A 19,409-nucleotide genomic window follows, 5' to 3' on the forward strand; every position below is an offset into this window, starting at 1 on the left:
TCTCACGGGTGGTTTTTCTTTGCACATGAGCTGCGTGACTAAAACGCTGACTTCACACACGAAAACAATGGAGTGCTTTTCTGTACAGCCTTTTGTATCAGATTCTATTCAAATGTAATCTCATATGAGCTACCCTGATGTGCACCTGGAGGTGTTTCAGTGAGCAGGTTGTTTTTTGCACAGGCTCTCTGGGACAGCCCACATGCTGCTTTGCTGGCTGTGATTGGAGGCTTCAGGGTGCAGCAGGTGAAACCTGAGAAGCTGCAGTAAGGACACCTGTGAACTACGCCCAGCTTTCCCTTTTCTGTTTCAGTTGAGAGTGCAGGAAATGGCAGCCACAACTATTTCTGTTGAACAGGACCAGTTCTGTTGTTCCGTGTGCCTGGAGGTGTTAAGAGACCCCGTGACAATCCCCTGTGGACACAGCTACTGCCTGGAGTGCATTGAAGACTACTGGAACAGGGCCAAGCAGAAAGGCCAGTGGAGCTGTCCTCAGTGCAGGCAGGTGTTTCGCCCGAGACCTCTGCTGAGCAGAAATACAGTTCTGGGTGAATTGGTGGAAAAGTTTCAGCAAAGCGGATTACAGGCTGAGGCTCAACACTCCGCTAAAACAGAGGAGGTCAAATGCAGTTTTTGTACAGTGAGAAAAAGCAAAGCCGTGAAGTCGTGCCTTGTGTGCCTGGAGTCCTACTGCATAGCTCACCTGAAAGTCCATGAAGAACGCTTTCATGGAAAGGCTCATAAGCTGATACAACCTTCAGATCAGCTGAAAGAGAAACTGTGCCCACAGCATGATAAGTTACTGAGGCTGTACTGTCACAACGACCAGCACTGTGTATGCTCACAGTGTGTTAAAGAGAGCCATAAGGGCCATGAAACTGTCTCTGTGGGGGACGAGAGGGCAAAACAGCAGGTAGGTTTGAACGGGTTTTAATCATGTCCAGATTCACTGATTAGAAATTCAGATAGTTTAAGTTGCTCTTCACCTTTTAATGGTTCTCTAAGATATCCATAGAAAGATGCACCAATGTTTTTAGACAGGGTTTTATTGTCAGCGTGAATTTGGATTTTAAAGGGAAACTGCAGGTTTTCCATATCAAATAGTGTAGTTCTTAGGGTTAGTACTTCTTAGTCTGTAAAGGTAAATAGTAAAGATAGAAAATAAGGATTGAGAGAGTAGTTTATGTAACTTAACATTTTTTATTACTAAACTGAATAAAAATCAAAATGAAAAATGTTTATTTGCTTCCTCTGAAGATCAGATTCCCTTTTTTCCACTGGGTACCAGGCTAAGCTGACGGGATGGTGCCTCTAATATTTGAATATTTTCTCAACAGATAAGGTCCTGTGTTCACAAACTTCTAAGTCTGTGATGCAGACTGTGGACAAACAAGCAAATATAAATTAATAACAACGTCGCTCCCATGAAGCTTTGGTAATATTAACCCAAAAGCTGTCATGTAGTCTGTGGCCCATAACTTCCTCCAAATGTTTTTAGGTCCTTATATTTCATTCACTGTGCACAGTGCACAATTTAAATATGCTGAAGTACCTATGAGTACTTCTGGTTTGTAAAAACTATAACTGGTTTAGCCTGGCGCTAAAGAAAACTTTAAAACAAATGTATTTTTTTAAGGAAAGTCTTGTATTTGATCATATAGTGATGTGAAAAATCATTTTCCCCCTTTCTGATTTTATTTATTTATTTTTTAAATAATTACTACATCCACCAAGGAGGTTGTGTTTTTGGTAGTGTTTGCGTGCGTGTGTGTCATTCTGTCTGTAAACACAACAGCTTGTAAAGCTCTGAATAAATTCTGATAAAACTTTTTAGGGGAGTAGACTGAGGTGACGTTAACAGTCCTGGCTTACATCCACCGAGGTCTCCAAGGTCAACTTAATGATTTATTGGTTGAAAACTGACAAAAAGTCTTAGAACTTAGAAACTATGGTTCTTATGAGTGTGGTGTGTATTGTTAACTTATAGAAAGTACCGTATAAAGATTTAAAACATGTCACATTTGACCTCTGACCTCTCCTTCAAAGTCAATAGATGATCTAAAGGTCAAAGTGATAACCTTATAGAGCTATTTAAAACTTTGATTCTTACTGCCATTATTTGTATTGACAACATATAGGCATATAGAGAATGATATATGGGGATTCTAAATATCACATTACTTTGGACCTCTGACCTCTTCTTCAAGGTCAGATAAAATGTCTTTTTTTGTTTGTTTGTTTGTTTTGTTTTATTTGTTCAACTCTGCTTAAAATTCTACTGCCTTTGTTTGTATTGTCAACATTTAGGAACTGATACTGGTATATGGGGATTCTAAATATCACATAATAGTATCTGTCCAAATATCATGTCACATTTGACCTCTGACCTCACTTTTACATTTTTACATTTCTTAAATTGACCCAAAATGTGTTTATATCTTTAAAGAGAATGAATCCACATACATAAAAAACAAATAATTAAACTCAAAATTATGTCAAGTATATTAAAATGGGTTTCAATGGGGAAAATTCAAGCCTGCACTTTTTACTGCACTACAAACTCTTTAAAGCATATTTAAAAATAACAAAACAATTTGAATATATACAAAATACTTTTCCTTTAAATACTCCCCAGAGAGTGAGCTGCCCTGCGGGAGGTTTGCATTTTCAGAGTCGTCGTTGTTGTTGTTGTTGTTATTGTTATTTTGCATATTTGTCACACTTGAATGTTTCAGATTATCAAAACAAATTTTAGTATCAAAGATAATCCAAGTAAATACAAAATGCAGTTTTTAGATGTTTCATATATTGAAGGAAAAAAGCAATCCAAACTTACCTGGCCCAAGGAGAAAACCAAAAAGAACACAAAGGCTCACATTTGCCAAACAAATATATTGATGAGCCCCTCAAGACTTTTGGGAAAATATTTGATGATTCTGATTAGACAGAAGTTGAACTTTTTTGGAAGTTTTGTGTCCTGTTACATCTGGCATAAAACAAACACAGTATTTCATAAAAAGAACATCATACCAGCAGTCAAACATGGTGGTGCTAGTGTGATGGTCTGTGTATGCTTTGCTGCTACAGCATCTGGATGACTTGCTGTAATTGTTGGAACCATGAATTCTGCTCTCTACCAGAAAATCCTGAGGGACAATGTCCACCCATCAGCTCGTGCCCTGATGCTCAAGCACACTTTTGGGCCATTCCACCTCTGAATGACCCAAAAGGAATGAAATGGAGTGTCCTAATCAGAGTCTGGACTTAAATCCGACTGACATGCTTTGGCATGACTTTAAACAGGCCGTTCATTCTCAAAAACCCTCCAATGTGGCTGAATGAAAACAATTCTGCAATGCACAGTGGGCCAAAATTCCTCCACAGCGATGTGAAAGACTCATTGCCACTTATCGCAAACACTTGATTGCAGTCTTAAATGATCTCTACATATGGTGTATAACGAATCTGTGGAGTGTCCTTTTTTAAAAATTTGCCTTATATAAAAAATGTAGCCTATAAGTATGTTTCATTTATAGCTTCCTGTAAACCATTTAAAATATTGAACACAGGGAGAGTGACATGTGCTTTGGTCCTGCAGCTATATCTTGAGCTCAACTGCTGCTGTGGTTGGAAGACCAAAGGCCTCCTACTGCATTGCCATCCTTTTGATTTTTGAAATCAAAACTTTCCACTGTGAAAAAAAATTATTCGCCTAAGCGGCACAGGGGACTGCTCCATGTGATTGATATTCATCTTTTGTATTCTCTTAGAAAAAACTCCAGGAAACCTCTTTGAAGTCTGTGCAGAAACTGAAGGACACTGAGAAGGAACTTCGATACATTATCAGATACATCAAGGTGAGAGCATCTCCACTCTGGGAGCTTTAAGCATGTCTTTGCCACACTGTGTAGAGTCGAAAGTGCGACGTTTCAGTGATTCTGGGGGACCAAAAAGAGCAAACTTTATCTTCCACAGCACTCCACAGAGGCTGCACTGGAGGAAAGTGACAGGATTTTCTTTAAGCTGATACAATCCATTGAGAAACAGAGCAGCGAGGTGAAGGAGCTGATCAGAGCGCAGGAGAGAGCGGCTGTCAGTCATGCTGAGGAGCAGCTGGAGAAGATACAGAGGGAGATGGCCGAGCTCAGGAGGACTGGTGCTGAGCTCGAGAAGCTCTCTCACAGTGAAGATCACATCCACTTTCTTCAGGTATGAAACAGAAGCTTTAAAAACGTGGAGATGTGACTTTGATACCATTTTTAAGCCACATTAGCAAAATTTTAAAGTTACAATTGATCTTTGTAAAAAAAAAAAAAAGTCCAATTTCTATATTTTATCAAGGAGTAATAATGCAAACTAAACGCATGCTATCAGCTTTAGTTACTGTACTGTATTAAACTAACACTAAAGGTCTCTCAAACCAAAATGAAGATGTGCTTGCATTTCTATGCAGGATCAAATCCCGAGTTCAGCATGAGTAAAACTGAAGAGAACCAAAATTGCAACCTTTAAATTTACCTTTTTGTTTAATTGAGTTTAATACAGGGCAAAACTTTACTCATATCATCGTCACCCTCTTAAAAAAAAAAAAGACAAAAAATGAACCAAATACTGAAAATATGATTTAGGCAAAAATAAAATTAATTAATAGTGACTTAGGCCATTATTTTAAGAGGGTGACAATATGTACCTTCCCAGAAAGACTCCTGCATGTTTACTGATACAGAACTACGCAGAAGGTCAACCTGCTGACCTCTATTTTTTGTCTCAGGCATGTTAACACGATCCTGCTTTCCAGTCCGGTTTGAACTGCATCCATGTGGCCTATTTATCAAACACATCATCCCCAAATATTCAGCACTCAAAAGATTTTCTGTCTATATAATGTATTTGAACTTTAAAGGTGTTACCCCCTCCCACACACACATTAAAATATCGTAGAAAACCTCTTCAAAGCTTTGTTTCACTTGGTCTGTAAGTGCACCACCTCAACTGTTCTGTGAGCCTTCCTGGTTTATTTAAATGTGTTGCATTTGCATTCAAATGCTGTTGTGTAATTTGTGTTACATGTTATTGCAGAATTGCAAGTCTCTTCATTTCCCTACAAAGACTGTGGAGATGCCCAGCACTGACGCACTTCATTATTTAATGTATAAAACCACGAGAGGCGCCCTGGTTGATCTGAAGGACAGTCTGGATGAAACACTTCAAAGAGAATTCACCAAAATATCAGAAAAGGGTATGTTTGCTCACTGCTGATTGCCAAAAAGATGATTTAAAAAATAAAATGTTTGCTCACCTGTGTTTATAGTGACTCTACTGAAGGAAAGCAGCAAGAACAACTCTGAAAAGCCTAAAGGTGAGATTTACTAACCTCACAGAGAATATTAACTTATCAAATGGTCATTTAAGTATAACCATTTTTATCCCCTAGATCTAACGGCTAAAGACACTGATATACCATACAACTCAGAACCAAAGACACGAGCAGACTTCCTACAATGTGAGTTCAATTATTTTCAAGTCTTACCACCATCATTAAAACCCAGTGACCCAGCACACACACTCTAATTCCTCTCTAGATTACAATGATGTAAGCCTGGACCCGAACACGGCCAACTCTTTCTTGTGCTTCTCTGACGGGCGACGAGTGGTGACCACACGCTCGGACCTGCAGCCCTACCCGGACCACCCAGACCGCTTCACCAGCTGGGCCCAGGTGCTGTGTAAGGCTGGGATGGCCAGACGCTGCTACTGGGAGGTAGAGTGGGCTGGAAACGGAGGAGTTTCCATCGGTGTCTGCTACAAGAACATGAGCAGGGCTGGAGGAGGGACCGAATGCCAGCTGGGACACAACTCCAAATCCTGGAGCCTGGACTGCTCATCCACAGTCTGTTCATTTCAGCACAATAAGGAGAATGTGACCATCAGTGCCAAGTGCTCCAGCAGAATAGGGGTGTATCTAGACTACAGAGGTGGGACTTTATCCTTCTTCAGTGTTTCTGATGCGATGGTTCTACTTCATAAAGTGAAGACCACATTCACACAGCCTCTATACCCTGGATTCTGGGTGGGCTTGGGCTCCACTTTGAAGCTGTGCTCAATTTAACGTGAAAACAGACTGCCTTGTATGATTACATGAAAATTAATGTCAGTGTGAATAATAATGAAACAGATGCTTGTGCTCAAAGATTAGCTTTTTATTAACCACACATGCCCAAATTAGCAGCAACACCACCACTTTGGAGCAGGTGAAGGGCTGGTGGAGCTTAGATCTTATTGAAGGCAGCAACATCTACACTCTGGACCTACAGAAAAGAAGAGGAAGAAATCAAATGTAAAGTTACATGATTATTGCAACATTTACTGTATAATGAAAGCCAAATTATTTAAATAAAGCTGATATTGCAGAATCCTTTTAATGTTTTTGTAATTTTAATGAGTGCCACACTTTTTTTTTTCCCCCTACAGTCTTAAATCAACCAAGCTAATTATAAACTGGTTGCAATAAAATTTACTTGAAATAAAAACTGAAAAGCTTTTGTAAACTCAAACTAAATGTCCTCAGGTTTGTCAACACAACCTGCCTGATGAGGCTTTACCAAAAGTACTTAATTAAAGACACAGGAACACCTTTATAAATTATTCCCTCTCTGGACGTACACACTCCCTCTCCTCAACACAAACACTGGCATGTAAAACTAGTTCAGCTCAATTGTATTGACTGTGGCATCAATGTCATTGTTAAAGCTAAAACATGGCTCAGCACCACAAACTGACTTACATAGTCCTCAAACTTGGTGATCTCCTCCTCCAGGATGTCTGTGCCGACTTTGTCGTCCTCAACCACACAGTTGATCTGCAGCTTCTTGATGCCGTAGCCCACTGGCACCAGCTTGGAAGCTCCCCACAGGAGCCCGTCCATCTGCACCGAGCGCACACACTCCTCCAGCTTTGCCATATCAGTCTCATCATCCCACTAAACACACACACACACACACACACACACACACACACACACACACACACACACACACACACACACACACACACATTAATCCAAAAGAAAATATTCAAATCAGAACACAGGATCCACACATTAACAGCAAAATGTACAAATTTGCAAACATTCAATGACAGCCTACATGGTTTTAAAAATCAACGTGAATCCCTTTACTTAAACTTAATTTTGAAGAACGGTATTAATATGTATATAGTAAAAATCACTATCACAGGTAAGTTAATGCTTTAATTTTTCTGCACTTCCCAGATAAGATTTTAACAACTCAACTAATCTATGAAATAAAATTTAAAGACAAAAACTTTAAGATTCTTATCCCAGAGCAAACCTGCAGTTTCATTGGATACATACAGGTTTGACATCCAACAGGATGGATGACTTGGCAATGAGGGCGGGTTTCTTTGCTTTTTTGGCTGCATAGGCCTCCAAGCGCTCCTGCTTTATTCGTTCTGCCTCCTCATCTTCATCGCTGCCAAACAAGTCTATGTCGTCATCGTCCTCAGCATCATCACCATTTTCCTGTTTGACTAGGGCAGCTTGGACTGGAGCAGCCTGGACAATATAAATGGAAAAGACAAATGGTTGGTGCATTTCTTCTTTGTGACACAAAATATCACAGTGAAAGGCATCAAAAAAAGAACTTCAATAGATTATGTGCATCAGAGGAAGAAAGGGTCTCCTGACAAGATATGACTACTTTATTAAACTAAAAGTAACAAAAACAGAAAATGAAAGAAAACTTAAAAGTGTGCTCTGCCACTGTAAACATTTACCATTTGACTAAGATCTTATTGTGAAGACGAAAATTTGAATCCCAGATTGTGCTGCCATTTACCCCTAGATGTCATGTTCTAGAAACCACGAACATCTTACGTTACCCACCTTTGCAGCGGGGACGGCCACTGGTGCAGGGCTCTTCTCCAGCACAGCCACTCTGGACTCCAGTTTCTGCAGGGCTGCCCTCATCTCCTCCACCACTGCAGAGGCAGACACATCAAAGTCAAACAAATGCGTTTGCCACTTGGGGGCAGCAAAAAGGACCTTCGAATAAGGACAATTCTTAAGCAGGTATGCATTTTAATTATTGAGTTTAATTTTAAAGCGCTCTTTTTGTTCTGGTTTTCAGACTACCTCCAGAAAAACTCTCCCCTCTCCAGCCTCTTCAAATTTCTCCTTTTTTTGGAATGATCTACAGACTGTTCCATTTTTGGAGCAGTTACAGCAAAATTTAGTACTTTTTAAATCATGTATGTTCACATAGGCAGGAGTGTGCAGGTAAGGAAAGACTGAAGACTTTTTCCTTTAATGGAATTAAAACATTCACTTAATGACATTTACATTTCCACTAAAACAGACCTGCTTTAGGTAAGAGAGCACCACAAACAAACACCAGCTCAGTTTCTTTTTGTTGGAGTTAGAGCTAATAAATCCTCAACAGTTTCTTTTAAATTACAGCAGTGCAGGAAATGTGGAATCAAGTGAATTTAGGCTTTAAGAAAAAGAAATGACAGATTTCACACCAGCTCCTGCATTGTGTTACAAGAAGCCAGATACAGTTCAGCCAATTGTGCCACACACTTTAAGAAATCCCTGTGCTTATAAATATACCCTAATTGATCTGCTTGTTAACATGGCATATTGCTGCAACACTGACAAGCTACAATTGTCATGGTCTGCATCGCAGTGACATTTCTGGACAGGCTGTGCTGATTTATCAAGGATTAACCAAGGATCATTATCACCGATTACTGTGCACACCTTTGTGAAGAGTCTGGTTCTCCAGCTCCAGGCTCTTCATGCGTGAAACCAGCTCCTTGTCTCCTGCATGTGAGGATGACTGTGGGAAAAACACCACAAATTAACTACCAAGATTCGCACTGCAGGACAGCAAAAAATGGCAACAAATTCAGTGCATTAACATCCAGGTTGAGATCCAATCCAAGCCCGATGTCACGCAGCAAGCAGGGAAAAAACAAAACAAAAAACAAAAAACCCATGCAGGGGTAAAAATCTGTCACAACAATGATTTGAACAGACAATGCTGAGATAAACTCCAGCTCCAATACAGGTAGAAGCACAGTAAGATTCTGCTTCTTTACAAGAGCAGTCAGGTTCTTTAGAGCAGTGGTTCCCAAAGTCAGGAGTGCTGGGGCCCCCTCACCCCCCCTTAAAAAAAAAAAAAAAAAAGCAAAACAAAAAAAACAAAACAAACAAAAAAAACCCCAGAAAATCCCATTTGTGTCACTGGACACAAACTTCAATACAAGAGCAGTAAATTTAGGTCAGAGTAATGACTAATACCACAAACTAACCACCTCCTATTACCAGTTGTCATTCACTTTTTATATAAATATGTAACTATACATACTGAGTAATTTCTGCTATTACTGCCCCCCCACAGTACCTTTTGCAGCCCACACTTTGGGAACTACCGCTTTAGAGAATCAGATTTCTAGCACTCTCATCATTAGCCTACAGCCTGTTAGCACAGAGACTGAAAGCAGTTTGATTTAAAAATGGTGAACAGAAATACACCACTTTGATAATCATTTATAAAGTATGCATAATGATGTTCAGTATAATGAGATCAGGCTTTTTTGCTTTCAGGCTGGTAATGATCTTATCCAACACTTTGAAAATGGTTGGCTTCCAAGAATCATTACCACGTGATAATCATGATCACAATATCTAGAATAAATGAAATCAGGATCAGAACTAAAGCAGTCCAAATTAATTCTACAGAGTGAAAAGGAAGCTGGATGGCAAGATGGTGGAACAGGATGAGATGCCACGATGCTGTGATGAGTAACACACTCCATGTCAGGCAGCAGCAGACAACCAGCACGTCGGCCGACTGTTTCAGCCATGCAGCATTCCCAGGCCTGAGCGGCAAAGCTGTGACCACTTACGTTTCTGTGCTGCCGTTTCTGCTGGCGCCCTTTGGCCTGCTGCACAGCAGTTTTCGCCTGCACCCAGTGATGTCAAAGGTAAGGAGGGAAAACATGAAGACAAATGTCGTAGGTACAAAGACAAATATTTTACACTTGAATTTGGCATATTAATGTGAATTAGTGGTCAAGTTTATACATCCATAAGAACAAAAGGGGACCCGTTATAGCTTGTCCTCTTAGCTCTCCCCATGAAAAGCAGTTCTTATAAACCTCACCCTAACCCAGTGGTTCTCAAATCCAGGCCTCGTGGCCCAGTGTCCTGCAGGTTTTAGATGTGTCTCTGCTTCAACACAACTGAATCAAATATAGAAGTCATTAGCAGGACTCTGGGGAACTTAACTGCATACTGGGAAGGTAATTCAGCCATTTGGTGTGTTGGATCAGGGACACATCTAAAACCTGCAGGACACTGGGCCACGAGGCCTGGATTTGAGAATCACTGCATTAACCCAAAGAGATTAGAGTGGTGTTTAGAATATCAGTGCATACTGCTAGCAAAATATGAAAACCACAGACACACACACAAAAAAACCCCACAATGAGCACTCTCATAATTGAAAAGTTAAAATTGCGGTTTACACTTGAATTCTCCATTATGTGGACATCTGCAGTTTAGGCATAATGCAGTATGGATTACTACATTTTCTTTGTGGATTTAGCAGTGTCCTACATGATGACATTATCTCATCTAACCTGCAGGCATGTGTGGGCAAAGAGCTAACAAAGTAGAAGTAGTCAAAGACAGAACGCAGTGTGAAAAAAAAAAAGTGGGATGGCTGGTTTAGCAATTTGATCCCATTAATAAAGGCTTAAAGGAGGGGGAAATGAGTCATTGAATTAATACATGTAAGACAGGCAGGCAAGCTAAAGTACACATGTAAGGCTTGTCTTATATGCATCTGATGTAGCAATACAGAAGTTACAGACGTGGGGTATACAAGCCTAGCACGATGACCTGACCAGCAACTGTCATGCTGCAGCTGTCATTTCTCCCCAACTTCCATGCACCAAATCCTGAGATTAAACCTTTCAATAAACTGCAACGACAGCTCTATTGTTGAAAACCTTAAGCAACATCAGTTGAAGACAGTAAGAATGTATACATAGTCTGACCCTAGAGTGTTTTTCTAGATACTTTCAAAAGACAAGACAGTTTCATTATTAGGAGCATGGTGAATAGTTACTGTAAATACCACATCGCAGATCTAAATTTGGACAATCAGTATTCTCCATAAAGACTTGTCATCTATGGAGCACATAACTGAAATCAAATTGATTACAGATATTAAATTGTTCACAGTAGAAGTCAAAGGAAAATCAGGTAAAGGTAAATCAGAGCTGCAGTCATATTATACTATAATTTGACATTTTTGGAAATAATTTTAATTTATATATCTTTCCTACACTATATTTTTCTATTATGTGTATTTATTGTAGCTTCATAGTTATAGTGCATTGTGATTTTATGTAACTGAATGCTGTAAATCTTGTTAGGGACTGTGGATGTAAAGGCAGACAAAGGTTAGAAATAGCCAATAGCTATAAACTCTGTGCACATCATATAGACTATGATGCAATATAGACATGAAACGGGACATCATATACTAGAAATAAACTGGACACATATCTAAGACTCTTCCATTGTTTTCCCAGTGTTGTGTAGAAACTCCAAGAACTGCTGCCCTGAGAAGATGAGACAGCTGCCAAACCACCTGACCCCTCTCACTAGTGCAAACCACTTCTAAATTGAGAGGCTTAACTCACATGCACACAGCTGCTCCAGGCTGCCATGCGCTGTAACGGGCGATGATGTAACTACTGCCTAAATCAACAGGGCAGTGACTAAAAGGGAGCTGCGCAGCCACTGACTGGGCAGCTTGAGCCAAAAGGCAGCATAGCTTTGAGTAAAGACAGACCTTTCCTTCAAAGAACAATCCAGTTTATACAGATTAAAAACACCTAAAAATCAAACCTTAACTGCAGACTGCAAAACACAGACTTTTTAAAATCTTTAGTATTCAAGCTTCAGTACCTGCTGCGTGGTGGGACCATTGACTCCCTCGTAGAAGCGCTTTTCCGCCTCATCGTAGCAACATTTGTCAAACCAGATGTTTTCTGTGGCAAGGCACTGCAGTCCACTCATGTTGGTACTAATGAAGGGAGAAAAGAATTCATGAAAAATGAAGCAACGCAACAGTATTTGACAACTTATCTGTAAACCAACATGACCAGGAGTTTAGTTGCCATAGCCAAAATGCTCAGACAGAAAGCAACATAACTTCAACAGATGCTTGACTGTGATGTTGCTGTATTACAGGAGTTGTAGGTGGAATAGTTTTACACTGATTTGTCACTCCAGAATGCTTTCAGGTACAGCCGTACAACCAGTAAGCTGACACAACAAGCAAGCAATCAAACCTGTAACGTAGCTGCTGATTTTAAAAAAAGTGCAAACACTTTTTTTTTTGCACATACACAATTTACCTCCCTTTCACATTCTGCCTATGATTTACTGCAGCAGTCATCTAGCTACACACTCACATAAGCAGAGTTGCCTGGTCTGCAAAGTCTGGATTACTGAATAAAAGGCTGGTCACTGCATGCCAACAACCCCCTCTCCAGTGAACATACCACTGGCCCTTGAAAAAATAAAATATTTTAAATACTCTTAATAAAATTTACTTTATAGTACTAGACTACACCTGACAGTTTCATGTGAAAGCCCAACAAAGTCAGTGTGGACATAAAATGTTCTTTAATCTTCTAGCTCCCTAGTAGAAATAGTGTGCATATTTTTTTATTTATTTATTTATTTATTTTTTTAATAAATATACACAGGCAATGGGAATTCACAGCAAGCTAGTGGGCATCCATGCAGCACTCCTGCATAAATGAAGTGAAGCATTTCCATTACGAGAATAAGTTTAAAGCAGATTATCTCCTTTGTAAGTCACATGTGAGAAAAAGACAATTTCAGACGATGTCCCGACCCAACAATCCCAACATTCTCTGGAATTCATGTGTGAACACAGACATGGACACAGAGTCAAAAGCACCTACAGCATGTTATTGTATTAACACACTTTGAAGGGCAAACCCATATTAATACACATTGGTGCCATATGCTGTGCATAACTTCCCCACCCCCACTTTTGAGTCCAATCTGCAGGTCTATGTTAAAGAAAGTAAAAACAGGACAAATTAACAAACAGCCAACACACAGAAAATAAGAGTTGTTAAAATGAGCCAAATGCACACATCACATCTCTATGTCAGAGGTGTCATACTTGTCCCATTTAGGCTTGCTTTCCGTTTCAGAGAAGCCTCTCTTCCTTGGGTGTGGCCCCCTGCTACCTTTGCCCCCCTGTTCTGTCTCAGAGGAGCTGCGATTGCGGCCTCTGCCAATCTGACGGTGGGGTGTACCAGAGGCCTTCACTGTGGTGACAGAGTGCTCTTGCCCCTGAAGATGACTTTGGATGGGTCTGGACTGAGGGGGCAAGGATCCTCTGGTGTTTGGGCTCCTGGGAGAAGATGACAGCTGTCCGCTGCTCTCGACCTGTTTGTAAACATTGCGGTTGTACCATACTGCCTCTGCCTGTAAGACGGGGCTTTCACCATATGAGCCACTTGCCTCCACGGAGGAGCCCAACCATTCCTCTTCAGCCCCGGAGCTCTCCGACTGGGACAAACGTGTGTGACGACGCAGCCTCCCAAACTGGATGTTGTCTCCACTAATGATGCCCCTCTCCAGGGCAGGAACATTACCCTGCTTGAAGGCTCCCATTGGAACAGCATTCTGAGGTGCTCCGCTTTGCTGGTGATGTGGACAAGACTGATCCATTTCTCTACTCTCTTAACTTTCAGAGGATTTTTTTTGGAGACAAAAGAAGCAACAGGTGGAAACTAGAGCCATTAGTTCAGTGGGAAGGGGGCACTGTACTGGAATTCACTGGTTAGAAACCTCAGACAAAGCTCAAAACAGCTGATGTGTGTTGCCAATGTAGTCTTGATCAATAACTTAATTTTCCCAATAAAATTTGCAAATCTTTCCAAGACATTAATGAACTTTACAACATAAGAATTGATTAAATAATGCACAAAAAGGTTACACAGTGGATTCATATCTCACACTGGACAAGCCATGCCAAAATAAACCAGGCCAACATTTGGTTAACTTTTGCTTGCAGTATTTCCTTGGTGTTCATTACAAATAAAATTGTTTAACGATTTATGGTTTAACAATTCAGCTCAGATAAAGACAGATATGCTGTAAAACTAGAACAAGGCTACTCCTTTTAGACACAGCAGGGCAAGAAAACAATGCATTTATGCACTAAATAAGACCAGACATTCATTTTAACTCAGTGTGTGCAGCTCACCTTTGCCTTGGCATGATGGGGATAAAGTACAGTGCCTATTGCAAAGTTCAATATTTAATTCAAACCATTTACTGCAAAAAACAAACAAATGCACGCACACACGTACAAAAACAAAACTAAAAACTAAAAACACATGCACTCAATCAGGTTCCATGCATAGAAACTTAAAACAGTATACTGACAAACTTGCAGTCACACATAGCAGATGTTCATTGATCAGCCACAAGATTAAAATCACCAGCATCTGGATTAAAGTGATCTGCTTAAAATGCATTGGTATTCAAGTGAATGTTACTTTGACATATTAACAATGACAATGGCAATGAGGGTGCTTGAGCAATAGATAACTCAAGGCATCAATTTGGTCTTCAAACTTCCAGCATTTAAAGCCAATCATGACCTGCAGGATGCCTGATCCATGAAAAGCTCCACCTTAAAACCCACAGGACCTAAAAGGTGCTGCCAAACCCTGTGGGACAAAGCTGCTGGACATAAAAGTTGGTTTTAATACTGTGGCTAATTGTTGTAGTCTCATTTGACAGTTTATTAGGTCGACCTACATAAAATTGATACAGATCTAACTTCACAAGATATTTGAGGGACAGTCATTATTTTTGATCATTTTAAAATGATACCGTTTGAATCTGGCCTAAAACAACGCCTTTTTTTCCCCCACTTATTAAACAAAAATCTCAAATATGCACCTGCATCAACTTTTCACTGTTAATATATTTAAGTTTTGTACAAAATAAGCTAGCAATTTAAATATGCTCCTTTTATACAGAAAAAAGGCACTTGATTATTTAAATAAAACACTCGATTGATTATGGAATACTAATTGGTCGTAGAAATACTAGGAACATCTCTTAAAATGTAACTCAGTTTCAAAAACTGGCAAATGAGGGAAAACACCTGAACTATCACTAGAAGACTGCAAAAATCCAGTGCACGAGTTAATTAGTTGAAAAGTAGCCTCAACATCGACACTCACCTTTGTAACTGGAATACCAAGCTAATGTCCAACAGAGAAAAAGGAGATAAACACTCAAATTCAACATTTGCCTAATGTTAAAATGCTTTGTGGTAAACCAACTCCGAAGTGCAAACTGCACAGGAGGAAAAAAACCAAATAGAACTAAAATAAGTGGACAGTTCATGTGTAATAGGAGTCCCTAACCAGAAATACATCACAGACAAAGCGGCAGCAGTGACAGTAAATGTCCGTGCTCTCTCTCGCAGGTTGCCTGCACACTAGCTCAAGTTTTTGACAGCCCCACCAACTCGTAGTTTAGCTGACCACGTGGCATTAAAAAAAGTTTAATTTCCGAATAGTTTGCGGGTTTAACAAATATCATACGTTTTAAACGTTTTAACTTGTAAAAATATAACTTTATTGCACTTACTATTGGGGTTATTCGACGTTTATAGCTCAGTAGACGTCCTTTCGCGTGCCGCCTCGGTTGTAATCCGACGGTGGAAAAGGGCTTGCATTAACGGACAACCTCTATTCTTCAACGGAAGTGTGGGGGGGGGGTGAAGTCCGATTTTAACGACTTTAACGATGTTTTACACGTTTCTGTAACATTTATATAAAATAACACAGCTCACCAACACGAAAGAAAACACGTTACAAGTTTATGGATTCTCACAATAAAGGTAATTCACTGTGTAGCTAACATTGTACGACAAAATTGGTAGAATCCATTTTGGCTCAAAGACTTCATTTCCCATGATCCTCGAAGAACTACACGGCAGAGAACGGTAGCTGTCAGCTGTGACAGTTTACCAACAGTTTGACTTTCTCAGCACATTATTTTTTTATATTTACTTTAAACAGACATGCACTTCTTTTGCCCCCCCCCCCCCCTCTTGTTTTTTAATCCTCAGAACAACACGACAACGGTTAAAAATAAATAAAAATAAATTCATAGTAACAAACATAAGTAAAGCAGTTTATCTCAGGTCTACTTACTTGCTGAGGCAAATACCTTTTCTCCCATTCACCTCCAGAGGGTAGACTATCCAAATTAAAAACCTCTACCCTAAAGGAATTTTAACTATTTATTTAAGCATATAAAGAACATATATAACATAGAATAGTCTCTGGAGCTTGAAAAAGGCGACTGGACTTCTTTTTGTTTCTTGAAGACGTTTCACCTCTCATCCGAAAGGCTTCTTCAGTTCTCAACCAACCTCAACCAACCTCAAACCAAACAGCCTCTTCACAAACGAATGGCACAACATAGAAGAGCCACCTCGACAGGACAAGATTCAGCAGTACATCTGCATCTGAAGGAAAAAGGGCACTCTTTTGAGGATGCCAATGTTCACATTTTGGACAGGGAAAACAGATGGTTTGAAAGAGGAGTGAAAGAAGCCATCTATGTCCACTGTGAACAACCATCATTGAACAGAGGAGGTGGATTACGTCACCAACTTTCCCCCGCTTACAGTGCTGTCCTGAGCTCCCTTCCCAGACGTCTCAACCCCCATTCACACCTTTGTTCCAGTGACCTCAATAGGCCACAGGAAACTATGGAGCGGAGTCCTAAATTGGTTTCAACTGAAACCACTGATTAAATATGACCCACGCCCCCTTCACACCTGGGCACATGTGTTCACGCACATGATCAATAGAGGGTCATAACCACCTCCAGGGGACTACGCCCACAGGGGTTTAAATACCTGGGTCTCTCCACCATTTGGTTGAGAACTGAAGAAGCCTTTCGGATGAGAGGTGAAACGTCTTCAAGAAACAAAAAGAAGTCCAGTCGCCTTTTTCAAGCTCCAGAGACTACTATGACCTGGATGACTGAGAATCTACACAGACATAACATAGAATAGTATAGACTGTTAGACTAGAAGTTTTAGTTATTCTTATTATTATTGAGATAATTGTTGATTCATATTGTATTTTATTTTGCTGAGCTTTATTCAATATATTCTACTTGTTTAAGCTACTTTGTTAATTTTTGGTTGTTAGGGAAAAAATAGGAAAAGGTCGGAAGCTTAAGGGTTTTTAACAAAACAACCACAAGAGTAACAAATGTATACTTTTGATTTTTTCTTAAATATGTGTTGGTAATATTCTAATATTTATTATTATTTTAGATCACACGCGTGTGTGTGTGTGTGTGTGTGTGTGTGTGAAGTCTAAAATAATATTAACAATCATAATAATAGTATTACCAACACATATATAAAAACAAAACAAACATTTAATTGCTATTCTTGTGGTTGTTGGTTTACATCAGTGTTTCTCAAATAGTAGGGCGCTACGAGGGGGGCACGTCTGACCCCGGGGAACATGCTTTTTTTTTGCCGTACTAGAATAAAGTGTAATTACACATCCACAACAGTAGGTGGCAGTGGCGCTCTTATTGTCAGAGTGTGCGCAGTGTGCGCGCGGTTTTTTTTTTGTTTTGTTTTTTTGCCTACTCACAGCGTAGAGCAGGCTCTGCAGCGAATAGTCGCACCGGAGAGTGGGGGAGGGGGCGCAAAAGGTTTTTTTCTTCCTGGGGGAGCATAACAGAAAATAATTGAGAAGCACTGGTTTACATTCAGAACATTTAAAACTCCAAATGTTTTCCTATTTTCTTACACAGTAGAGTTTATCAGTATTTGTCTATTGACCGAATAGGACATTTGATATAATATATACTCTAACAGGTATTATGTGATTTAAGCCATAGGTGTATGATTTTTATTTTATTTCTCCAGCAATGTTACAATAATAATAATAGACTACCTAAAATAGGTGAGATTTTCTGCATTAAAAGAACTAAAGGTATACTAATGACTTGAATGAAAACACTGCTAGGAGCAGGGCCCAAACTCATGAAGATTATTGCCTATTGGATCTTCAGCCCTCTGCCGTCCTGGTGAACCAGAATGTTACTACTGGAAGAGAATCAGCATTCTGGAGAGGCTGTATGTAGATCAGGCTGATTAAATACAAAAGAAATTTTTCATGTGTTTTTGACCTTCATCCTTCTTTGATCTCAGGTGTTCTTGGATGCTGTTCAACAACATCATTTTACCGACTACCTGATCTGTTTTTCTGTCATCAAACCTTCTCCTGTCCCAGTTTCTTGTTGCTTCCAGTTCATGATTTTTTGCATTATTTATTTTCAAGCAGCACAGCATGTGTCTGCTGGGTCCTGTGCTAGTGCACATTGCTTCAGGGCTTTTAACGTAAGGTTGTATCAGGAGGCCAACAAGTGAAGTCAGCAACACTTACAGGTGGGCAGGTGTTAAAATCTGAATGACTTTGACAAGGGTCAGCTTGTGATGGCTAGAGGACTGGCTCAAATCTTCCAAACAGCAGGTTCAGTTGGTATGTTCCCAGCGTGCGGCATGAAGCATTCACCAAAAGTGGTTGGAGGAAAGACACCAGTTGAAACAGTGAGAGGTTCACGGTCACCCCAGGCTCAGGGATGTGTGTGGGGAAGGAAGGCTGCCTCGTGTGCCCATGCTGACCTCTTCCTACAATGGGCATGTGAGCATCACTGAGCAATGAAAGAAGCTGGTCTGATAAATCACATTTTGTTTTGCATCCTGCAGACTGTGACCTGAGTCATTATTGTTTACAAGGGGGAAGAAATAGCAGGTGGATGAACAACGAGAAGAAGCAGTGCTTTACAGTTCGACGGTCTGGAGAGTCTGCTGGTGTTCATATGAATGTTACTTTGACGTTTACCATCGACAATAACTTCATCAGCATTCCCTGATAGTAGTAGCCTCACTAATTAGGATAATGCTCCACCACACTGCAAACATTAGTCAGGAATGGTTTGAACACGACAGAGAGTTCAAGGACTTAGCCTCCAAATTCTCTAGATCACAATATGATTAAGCTTCTGTCAGATGTGCTACAAGTTTTGTTCTGCGAGCCCCAATCTTGCTATTTACAGAACTTAGAGCTGCAGGAAGCAGAAACTTAGAAAAGGTAACAATAACAATCAGAATGTGAACCCTCCTTGTCTGCCCCACCAGCAGACGAGCACAGATTTCACACACACTAACAATACCGCTCAGCTTCGATTCAAACTCTGGTCT

At 40.1% G+C, this 19,409-nt stretch overlaps 2 protein-coding genes across 6 annotated transcripts; one reads left to right on the forward strand and one right to left on the reverse strand.

The window, feature by feature from the left end:
- The first annotated feature begins 317 nt into the window (after nt 1–317).
- Nucleotides 318–6,478, forward strand: LOC115796106 (E3 ubiquitin/ISG15 ligase TRIM25-like). The gene is made up of 7 exons (XM_030752357.1): nt 318–913; nt 3,771–3,857; nt 3,976–4,209; nt 5,080–5,239; nt 5,312–5,359; nt 5,435–5,503; nt 5,583–6,478. Exons 1-7 carry the CDS (start codon nt 329–331, stop codon nt 6,107–6,109), a joined length of 1,710 nt encoding a protein of 569 aa, XP_030608217.1. The 5' UTR covers nt 318–328; the 3' UTR covers nt 6,110–6,478.
- On the reverse strand, nt 6,180–16,005 carry eef1da (eukaryotic translation elongation factor 1 delta a (guanine nucleotide exchange protein)). 5 transcript variants are annotated; one of them, XM_030752360.1, is made up of 11 exons: nt 15,755–16,000; nt 15,343–15,363; nt 13,604–13,829; nt 13,260–13,528; nt 12,005–12,122; nt 9,931–9,987; nt 8,780–8,858; nt 7,904–7,998; nt 7,373–7,573; nt 6,785–6,979; nt 6,180–6,308 (listed from the first exon to the last, which is right to left on the reverse strand). In XM_030752360.1, exons 3-11 carry the CDS (start codon nt 13,811–13,813, stop codon nt 6,270–6,272), a joined length of 1,263 nt encoding a protein of 420 aa, XP_030608220.1. In that variant the 5' UTR covers nt 13,814–13,829; nt 15,343–15,363; nt 15,755–16,000; the 3' UTR covers nt 6,180–6,269. The 5 variants fall into 5 exon arrangements, with proteins under 5 accessions (XP_030608220.1, XP_030608218.1, XP_030608219.1 ...); XM_030752358.1 differs by having other exon boundaries at nt 13,260–13,829; nt 15,755–16,005; XM_030752359.1 differs by lacking the exon at nt 9,931–9,987 and having other exon boundaries at nt 13,260–13,829; nt 15,755–15,856.
- Nucleotides 16,006–19,409: the final 3,404 nt, after the last annotated feature.

The sequence above is a fragment of the Archocentrus centrarchus genome, chromosome 17 (assembly GCF_007364275.1).
Source record: "Archocentrus centrarchus isolate MPI-CPG fArcCen1 chromosome 17, fArcCen1, whole genome shotgun sequence".
Lineage (NCBI taxonomy): Eukaryota > Metazoa > Chordata > Actinopteri > Cichliformes > Cichlidae > Archocentrus > Archocentrus centrarchus.

Excerpts from the sequence above, each read along its gene's own strand:
- LOC115796106 (XM_030752357.1), top strand. The coding sequence starts at position 329 with ATGGCAGCCACAACTATTTCTGTTGAACAGGACCAGTTCTGTTGTTCC. Across the intron at positions 914-3,770 it reads ACGAGAGGGCAAAACAGCAG|AAAAAACTCCAGGAAACCTC; the intron begins GTAGGTTTGAAC and ends GTATTCTCTTAG. Across the intron at positions 5,360-5,434 it reads CAACTCTGAAAAGCCTAAAG|ATCTAACGGCTAAAGACACT; the intron begins GTGAGATTTACT and ends TTTATCCCCTAG.
- eef1da (XM_030752358.1), bottom strand. The coding sequence starts at position 13,813 with ATGGATCAGTCTTGTCCACATCACCAGCAAAGCGGAGCACCTCAGAAT. Across the intron at positions 12,123-13,259 it reads AGCAAGCCTAAATGGGACAA|TACCAACATGAGTGGACTGC; the intron begins GTATGACACCTC and ends TCCCTTCATTAG. Across the intron at positions 8,859-9,930 it reads AGAAACGGCAGCACAGAAAC|TCATCCTCACATGCAGGAGA; the intron begins GTAAGTGGTCAC and ends TTTTTCCCACAG.